Consider the following 9,991-nt stretch of genomic DNA (forward strand, 5'->3'; position numbering starts at 1 on the left):
CTAGACAAAATTGAATATGATATCATACTTTCATTCTATAAAAAAAAACGAATACATATACATATGATAAATGCTGAGAAAACTCCCAAAAGATAAATGAGGATACCTAGTGTACCAATATAAAATTTTAGAGCAAAAACTAAAATTATTTCGATTCTCATGACATGATCGATAAACCAGGCAAATGTTTGCATTAGATTTATGAGTCAAACATACACTAAGCATTAACTGATGAGACTAATCAGACAGTTATGATGAACGTGGAAACTGGAACAATGGTGTGTGTTAGCCTACGTTATCATCCTTATATCATCATGGTAAAATGAAATTTACAGGATTAAAAAAACGAGTCAAAATTATAATAGTATTAATGGTAGTGAAGTAAGATTAAGTATTGGATAATGTAGTGACAGAGTAGTATGAGAACGAGCTCAAAGTATTCACGACAACTTTACAGTTAGTTTCGAGCCAATCAGAAAAGAGCTTTCATAAATGTATAGCTTATTAAAAAGAGCCAAGCAATAATATTACACAGTGTAAACAGATGAATCGGTGGTCTCTAAATAGATTACCCTATCGAAAAAACAACGATACATAGAATCCCATAAATAGATATAGATTGCCCGTACTTTCGAACCTTTAGAAGGAGCCAAACAGATTTTTAAGTCCTCACACTGTTCCTGGTTAATGTTATGGTTTTCCTCACGAACTGATATCAGTCATGATATAAAAGTACTCTACGCCTATATGGATGAATGAGTTTCACTCACCCATCAGGTTAATGGTTCATTCCAGAATTAAGGTTTCAAGGTTATGATTTAGGGATAGTGTCGACTTATCTTGTTATATACGATCTAAATGATACACTTTACACCATTTTTACTCTATGGTTTCCAAAAATAATTTTTAGCTATCACTTTCAACAGTTTAAGCAGTATACAAAGGTATTTCTGCTACCCGTGATGCATGATATTCGAATTTCGTTCAAAAACCAGTCTTGTTTTCTATTCTGATTTAGTTGTTCTTAAAGTATATTTTTACCGAATATAGTTCGAAAAAAGGGATGAATTACAGAAGAATAAAAAGTATCAACCCAAGTTGAGGCTCAGAAATTAGAATGTGTGAATGAATTTTTGAAATCATGACCGAGTCTGAGCCACGCTACCAGAACAAAATGAGTGAAATATATACTTTAACTTACAATTTGGTTGGGGTGAATGTAAAGTTTTGTAAATTTTCTTTGAAGGAATGAATGTACAATAACAAGGCACTTGGATTAATGTTTTCTTACATTCTTTTAATTGTAAGCTTTCGTTTGGCGCATAAACTATTGTTGCAAATCTTACTTAAATTATTGTTAGTTAATTACGGACCTATTGCTTCTTTTTCAGTTTTAGCGTAGTTATGTCCAGATTTTAATTTACGATTTCGATTGATGTGTAGGTCGGGAATTCACTGTATATTAATGCATAGGTTGAGGCACATCGGAAAAACTGCACGACAGAGATCTAATTTGTTTGCCATGCTCTCTTATTAGACTAAATACTGAGGTCAAAGAAGAAACTCTGTCCTGATAAATAAGCATTTAGATTACCTTGCTCAAGACTCAACGTCAATCGTTGTTATCAGTCAAAATGTATGACTTTTCAAAGTACAGGACATTAAGACAGATTGAAATAAGTATACTTGAGGTAGATAATTAGAGTCTGAATTCTGATTGGTAAATCTCATCGAGTAATATCAATTAAACCCTAACATAGCAATACTAAGTTCGAGTCTTATAGTGAACATCAACGACTGAATGTAAATATATCCAATTAACAAGTTCTACGTAAGAAGAAACACCAGTGTTAAAAACAAATAGTACTGAAAACATTATTTACAGTTCAGTAGTCCTCGACAGAATGTATGAATGACTGAGATATTTCTTACTTTACCATGTAATCTTTTACTTCGTAAATACTATTAGAAAGAAGTCACATGAATATACATATGACAAAACATTTAACTTACAGAATTAGCTAAAATGTCCATAGCAGGCAATAAAACACAAGTAGATAGTATTTCTATTAAAAAACTAGACAACGATCTGAAAATTAAAAGCATTACATTAATATTTCGAAATAACAACAGAGCTGTTAAATTTGTAGTAAAAAAACATCAACATATTAACTACATTAATAGAACGCACCGTTACTGGTTGGTTGATGAGTTGTCTGTGTATTTTCGTGTGTTACATGTTCTCATTCCCAACTTATTACAAGATGCACTGATTACTGATGTAAGAATAAGTTATAAGAAAGTTAGAGGTGGTCAAACCATGGGATATGGGATAAGTCTACAATGTTTCTGTCACGTGAAATGAACCATGTCCTAGAATACAAACATTTTCTCCATGGTCAACATGCAATAATTGTTATCGATGGTTAGAGACTTTAGATGATATACTTTAACACTAAGCAGCAATGACGGAAATAAATTCACTCTTTTAATATCACTTCATTGATTTCTTCTGAATTATTTGCTACACATACCTAAGTCATTTCGAATTCGACTCTTATTAATGTCACCGTGCTGTGTGAATATTAAATGAATAACTATGACTAGTTCCTACTTTATGACTAATATCTAAAAAGTTTTGATATGGTTGAAGGTGGGAAGAGTTCGTTCTGTCTCTTGAAATAGTCGCGCATTATGACCTGTTTAAGGAAATTTCTGTTCGTTGCCCTCATGTGGTGAGAGTTTTACAAAAGTGAGGATGGAGAGCGGATGTGCGGCACTTAAACCAGGTTGGCATACACAAGGGCTGATGCCATATGAATTGTCCCAAGGATTTCTACATCGTGAATCATTTATCGACATTGGAACTGAGTGAAAAAAAAGTGGATAGGTGACCAGTTTATCAAGTGGTGGCGCATTATGAATGACAGTTATGTACGGCTGACATTCTTCGGTTCATAAAAACTCCCCGGTTGGCGTCCTAGAGATTGTATACCTCAGTGGTTGGAGACTTCATTAGACATGCCTTGGAGTGGCAGTGTTGCTGTAGTTTTCCACTACTATCATTATGCAAGTGAGAAAACTCCCATAACCGAATGTAGATTTTATCTGTATTTTAAACTGAACCGTGTCTCATAACATACAATATAATTGGTCATTTACCAACTGATTGTACTACCCTACTCTTCTTGTTCTTTTCACAATGTCATCACTTTTCATTGTGCGGATTTTTTGTGCCCTATCGTACTATAATTTGTCCATAAAATAAACACTTGAAATCCTATTACCACTGATACTGTTGCTACCTCTACTATTCTGGGATTTGACTTGGCAACTTTATCTTTCTGTGCTAATGGGGTATGGGAACTTGAATCGATGTACATTTGTACAGGTTCTACATTGTGACCTACTGACTGAATGTAAATTAGCTGTTCATGTCAGCTAGTCACATGCATTCGAGAAATTGGTATAAATGTGCATCAGTTCTAACTCCCTTCATCTCATGCCAACATAAAAAGAAAGAAGAAAGTTAACTCAAGCTGTTCTTGAACGATTACAAATTTATTTTTGTCAGTGATTTACATGAACATAAATGAAGTATGTGGATATTTTAAGCGAACTCTTAGAAAAAATTGGTTAATAATCACCGTTTACTTTGTAACGAAAGCTTTATGGGGAATGGCCAGTGTTAAATACCTCTACTAGGTTCATTTTTACTTAACGTTAACTTATCATCGAGGAAGAGAAATAAACAACTATCTCAATTCTTTCATTAGGATTTTGCGTGAAATTTAAATTATCAAGAAAAATTTTCTAAATTAATAGTATGCAAATGAATGGACAATATACATCCTGTTACTTACGGATTACAACCCAGTTCCATAAACTTCTGGAAAAATAACGCACTAGTTGAAGCACTCCGTGAAACAACAGGTGATTTACGACTACGCTCTGAACTACCATACGCATGTCCGGGAGAGTTGTGCATAACACGATTACGTCGAAAGCGATGACCGTGATCAACAGAAGGCTCTTTTGATTTATGAATTTCTGATGATGAAAGACTGGGGGGCATGCCGAGAACTGGTAATAACCGGCTGACCACTGCACGTAAATACATTACTTCAGCTTGTCTTGAATACAGAGCTGCATGTAATCGGTCTCCAAAAGCACACAAAACAGCTTCTTCGGAACAAGATTTCAACGGGCTTAAAAAGTATGAACATTAATAAACATCTAAAGGTCCGATACCTTTTACGGGAATGATTCTCCTTCAACATGGTCCGAGTTTCCTCGTGTGTGTCACCAACACCGGTAGTATATAACTTATCTATGGATGAAATAAATAAAGGATGAACAAAAATTTAACGATACGCGCCGTCATAACGTGGAGATATCGAATATAATGGATCATTTCGCAGCAGAACATATATACACTTTTTGCAACATACTAGAACAAATCTAATTTAACAAGTAGTGAAGTGGTCAATTGGGAGCTGAACTATTCGATTTTTAAGTTTATAATGCTTCTGACTTACTACTTAGACACAGGTAGGTGACCTCACAGGTCATAGTTTCATGAATCAATATTTGATTACTATTTCCTAGATGCATCAAAGCCTGAATACAAATTTCGGCAAGATCTGTCGTATTTTAGTCTTCGAGATCGATTGCCCGAGTATATCTCTACCATGACTTCCCCACCAAACTACAACACCAAAAACATTGGCCTATATAATCTACAAAGCCGAAAAACAATAAAGACAACTTTGGATGCATAATTAGTGTGCATCAGAAATAGATTCATTGTATTATCTAACGGTACTATAAATGATCGTTGAGGCAGATGATAAATATTTTTATTAAACCATTTGCCTAAATAGCCAATAGAATTTCTACTGTTTGGAAAATATTGCTAGTTGTTTAAAAAGGACTGATACATTTATCTGAATAATAGAAGTGACAATAATCATTGTTCCTATTACGTTATATCCTAGGTTTTCATTATGTAGATTTCTCATCGTTTACAATGGCGGAAATTCAAAGATCATTAGTATTCGGTATTCCATGGGAAAAAATTCACTTGTGTGGAAATTTCTTGGTTTAAATGACAGTAACCTAAATTGAGTATATTAAGTATATTACGACCTACTCATGCTTGAAGTAACAAGTCTGACATAAATATAAAGCGATTTCATTTTATCATTTCATACCGATTATTTAGTTGGTCTAGTTAATCCATAAGTACGACTTTATAGATAGGCACCAACACTTACTCTCAAGAAAGGAAAATGGCAACATAATGGTTACGAGTTAAACAAAGTAAAGTAATTAATGGAAGAGGACCTAATCGGCAAGAAATATTTAATTCAAATGAAAAGCCTCATACTTAATTACTGGAACTACTGACAAATAATTTTGTGAATGAGACTGAAAACTTGACGGCAAAGAAGTATTTGAAATGTTCATTAAAACCTTAGGTTTAGTTCTAATCAATAGTCTTAGGATACGGAATATGTCTCTAATAACCCCATGAAATTGAGTGGCTAACAAAACCAGCTTGCTATTTAATTGAATGACGCTAGTAACTTGACGATTGCCAACAATGTCAGAAAATTAAAGCACACTCGAAATGATGTAAACAAAATGCCCTTACATTGTGGAAAAGTTTTGGCAAATCAGATTCCATCAAAACACTTATCAGTATTCAATCACCTTTTACTTACTTTGAATACAACAAAAGTGTTAAATATAAATAAACGTTGTACCGGAAAAGTCATCATTCTTTATTGTAAACACATTATGGTAGATATCTATGCGGCAATATATTTTTGTCTAAGTAAATGCATTTTATTAATATATGGAGGTTAAATTTTTACTGGTCAATCTATAAAGCGCTTTAAACTTAGTTTACGAAAATCTATACTGGATGTAAACAGACAATATTGGACTAGATAGTCAAATAAGCTTGACTTCAAGAAAAGTCTGAAATAAGCTAGACACACAAGATGTTCGTGTAAGTGTGCACACTCAATATTTGTATCATTTTGAAGTGCAAGCACAAGTTAAACACTAAAACTGAACGAGTATGAAAGGAACATAGCTTACCAGAACAAGTAAGTGATAAAATATGTACAATATGGTCGAAGAAATGTGGGATAAACCGGTTAACAATGAACTCCGAAAGATCGATCTGTAGAGTAAAAAAATTTTTACTAAAAAAACATACATCTTTAACTCTTTGGACAATTACAGCACAAGCATATTGTAAAAACATTTTCAACTGCACCATAAAATCTGGGTTTGAAGTGAACGGCCTGAAGATATATAGTATCGGACGATCATACATACCTGTACCAAAATTCGATGTACTCTTTAAGTAGTAAGTCAAATATCTAAACAATCATATGATTTAATTGAGATTACCGATTGCAGAGCTTCGTTAGATCTACTTCCAATTGTAACCTTTGTGTGATCGAAGTAAGCATCTGTTGGCCTATGGGGAAAAATTAAAGAAATCACAAGTAACCCACTCATGCACACGTTTTTTCGGCCTTAAATACTCTTTGCTGAAGATGAGCATTTTTACAGTAGGCTGAGTTCTTTCAATCACCATACACTTGCTACAGATGTGAATTAAATCGTCTTACCTCAAAAACACGCAGAAGATGTAGCCCATGAGCGTGAATGACAAAGTTATCCAGATAAACACTATCATAACTTAGGATACTCCCATGACACTGTAGAATATATCTAAATCAAACAATGTATTCCACCGTAATTTTAGGTCTATTCACCTTCATGTGCTTATGTAAGTGAGAGATAGACCTTTAAAGTACCTGGGTACCGAATCTTTTGGTTCACTGATACTCCAGTTAATCCTGAAGAATACGCGAAGCACAACGAAAAGTGTTGTGACAATTATGAAGAATCCAAAGTACTATTAATATTGATAACACTTGTAGCCATTGCACGAAACTATATTTTTACAGTCAACATTAAATGGAAAGTATGTTCTGTTGTTGCGTCAGACTGTTAGCTTAACACATGTAGCGATGGACAGTCATACACATTACTATGCAACGCAATGATTCCAATTTCCCGCAAGATACAACAACTCATAACACAGAACTGAAAATTACCATGTACTGACTGGTGGCTAACTTAGAGAGGGAATTCTCAAAGTTCTGGTGGGAAACCGTAGCTGATCGAGCTCAACCGCGTTGAGTCTGAGGCAGTCACTCACCTAAGACAAGTTACCATATCACATTAGCACAGCAAGATGAACTCAATGGTGTAATATATAAAAGATTTTATGTGAGAATACAGTACAAAAAGAACGAATTAGTTGGTAGAAAGAAAGACATGAAGCAATTTAAATCCCATGGACTAAGGGAAGCTAACATGGCTCAAACTAGAAGTTAGCGACTTCAGGTACTGATGCCATCGTTGAACACCAGCTCAGTGATCTAGAGTTTAAGCTTTCTCCTAAGACCGGAGGTCCTGGGTCCGAATACCACGTGCTAGACCGTGAATACACACTGGTGAGGAGTTCCATACTAGGACGAAACGGCCGTCCGGTTCATCCAAATTTTCAATGGTGGTCTTACAATGGTCGATCATGAGTTCAATGAAATTATAAATCTCCACAATCACAAACTGTAAATGAATATGTTGTTGAGTTGGCAGTGCAAACAATATGAAGATGACGAAGTGTAAGAATTGAATGGGAAGAAGAGTTTATAATGAGGAAAATAGAGAGAAGTTACCAATATGTGATTATGATGACAGTCATAATTAATGGGACATGTATCAGGTACACCGGCTTCAAGCTTGCAGTGGCAGTCCTTAGGTGAGTAGGTGTTTATCGAGTCTCCCCTTGAAGTTATGTACTAAGGAGGCTGTGGTCACCTCCGCTCGTGCCTATGTATTTTGAGCCGGTATCCAAACTCTTTGTGGTTACACTATTTTTAGGTCATGATTTGGGGATACTATCGGGGAAACGTTTCCATAAACAGAGTGGATTCTTCGTGTTAATTGAAGCAGAATGTTCGACAGGTCAAGTTCCAACCTATTGTGTACTGCCCATTCCTCTGGCGTTGTGAGGTCATTTTTAAACTCCAGTGAACACATTTCGCTATTTATGTCGTTTGTATGCACCAGAGCCACCAAGCTCACTTTATCCTTTAAGTCATCAACGAAGATCAAAGGGAGGCATTGACTTAAAATAGTCCCCTATGAAACGCCTGTTGCTGTGACTGTAATTCGCACACCCCTTATGTACTCTAATTCTTTGGGTGGTTGCAGAGCCAAAGTAGATGGTCAATGAAACCTATGTACACTAACTTACCTTTGAGGAGTTCGTGCGTCATTTTATGGATGGGCTTCCGAGAAGCCAAGAAATAATGCATGAACTGGTAACGTTTGATCTCAGCAGGTTGTCCAGCTGTTCCACTCTGTGGGAAAATTGGACCCACAAAACCTATCGTTCCTAAATCTGTGCTAAAGTTCATGGAGGATGTTGTGTTTTGTCCACACGTTCCCTTGTTTGTTCATTTACCAACCTTTTCATTACCTCAACAGTACTGGCAGTAATGCGACTAATCTGCAATGTCTTCTTTTAAAGACTGGGGAGTGAGAAGCCTGAGTTCATTCTCTTGAAAGTCCCTGTGACCCTACTAAGTGCATGAACAGATCACGTCCAGTGTACAGGTGGTTTACGCACATTTTTTAAGATTATTGAACAGATTTTGTCACATTCTGGTGACTTTACATGGCGTGGAAATACTAGGTTTTTGATACGAACAAAGCAATCAACTTTTGTTCAACTTTACTTCTGTTTTAATTCTGTGTGGTGATTACTCAATGTAGTATTTGCCTTTTTCCTGTATGATATTTTGTTCTGTATAACATACGATATTCTTATATTAAATTAACCTGAACTATGGCCAGCATGACATGCAGCATGTGATTTGTTACTACTATAAGTATTCTTCATAAATTGAATTCCATCCTAATTATTAAGAAAAATCGGTACACGGATCAGTATATAAATGAGTGTATTTTCGACTAGGGTTATCGTCGTCGTGTTTTGGGGTTACTGGCAGAGCGTATGAGCCAAATCTGGAATTCATTCGAGAAGATATATCAATCGGTTGCTAATTTTGCTACACCTACATAAATTATTTTCTTTTCAGTATGATTACAAGTTGTTAAGACATCAATTCTACTCCACGTCACGGCTCTCCTGCACATAAATACATATCGATCTTATTTGTTTGATGCATAGAATTTGTGTCCTGTTCTTCGTCTCATGACTTTGATTAAGTATCGAACATCTATCGAGACGTCTATAACTAAGATTCGCTAAAAAGTTACTTATAATATTTCTCCCTGTAAATTAGGCTTTTTCCATCCGACAAAGGGATAAGAAGTAAATGGATTATTATTCTGCAAAACCTGTTGTTGCTAATAATAAATACATCATTTCGATGTGTAGGAAATTATATCTCTGACATATCATGATCTAATGATGGTCACTTATCTGAGGAAAACAAATGATTTCAGTTAACACAAGTTCAAGTAGTACAAAGGAAATAATGCAGAATATTCTTAGTACAGTCAAAATCATAACAGATATGAGTATGTAATTATCATGTTATTTTAGCTAAAGTGATTCTGTATGAAATATCGCTACATTGATCTTTTTGTCAGAAGGCAGGTATGAAAAGTATAAAATGTCTGTATACGTAATATCATGTATTAGAATCAAAATCGGATGCGTGTGTGTGCAGGTTGTGTGGAAAGTGAATAAGGTCAAATGCAGTTGTCTGGAAAAACATTCCAGATTGGATAAACATCCAGACGTTATTTCTTATTGAAGACAAGGAGGACTTAGCATTATTTGAAAATCTTCGGCTAAGCACAGCCTTTAAATAGTGGTAAAATCCTCTCGAATTATTAGGATGTTTTTGACATTAATTTAATGATT

General features: G+C 35.0%; 1 protein-coding gene across 3 annotated transcripts in view; it reads right to left on the reverse strand.

Annotated features, from left to right (window-relative positions):
* MS3_00008865 (uncharacterized protein) overlaps positions 1-7,112 on the reverse strand; it is a 54,765-nt gene extending 47,653 nt beyond the window's left edge. Inside the window, exons 1-10 of one of the 3 annotated variants that reach the window (XM_051217207.1) lie at positions 6,840-7,112; positions 6,651-6,797; positions 6,534-6,623; positions 6,427-6,496; positions 6,352-6,395; positions 6,230-6,317; positions 6,109-6,193; positions 4,252-4,330; positions 3,864-4,208; positions 2,014-2,089 (exon numbers count right to left, since the gene is read on the reverse strand). In XM_051217207.1, the coding sequence (XP_051065857.1) occupies positions 2,014-2,089; positions 3,864-4,208; positions 4,252-4,330; positions 6,109-6,193; positions 6,230-6,317; positions 6,352-6,395; positions 6,427-6,496; positions 6,534-6,623; positions 6,651-6,718 (945 nt within the window). In that variant the 5' untranslated portion in view covers positions 6,719-6,797; positions 6,840-7,112. Of the gene's footprint in view, positions 1-2,013; positions 2,090-3,863; positions 4,209-4,251; positions 4,331-6,108; positions 6,194-6,229; positions 6,318-6,351; positions 6,396-6,426; positions 6,497-6,533 lie in introns of all 3 variants that reach the window. The other 2 variants (XM_051217208.1, XM_051217206.1) reach the window with 2 other exon arrangements.
* Positions 7,113-9,991: the final 2,879 nt, after the last annotated feature.

Source organism: Schistosoma haematobium, chromosome 6 (genome assembly GCF_000699445.3).
Source record: "Schistosoma haematobium chromosome 6, whole genome shotgun sequence".
Classification (NCBI taxonomy): Eukaryota; Metazoa; Platyhelminthes; class Trematoda; order Strigeidida; family Schistosomatidae; genus Schistosoma; species Schistosoma haematobium.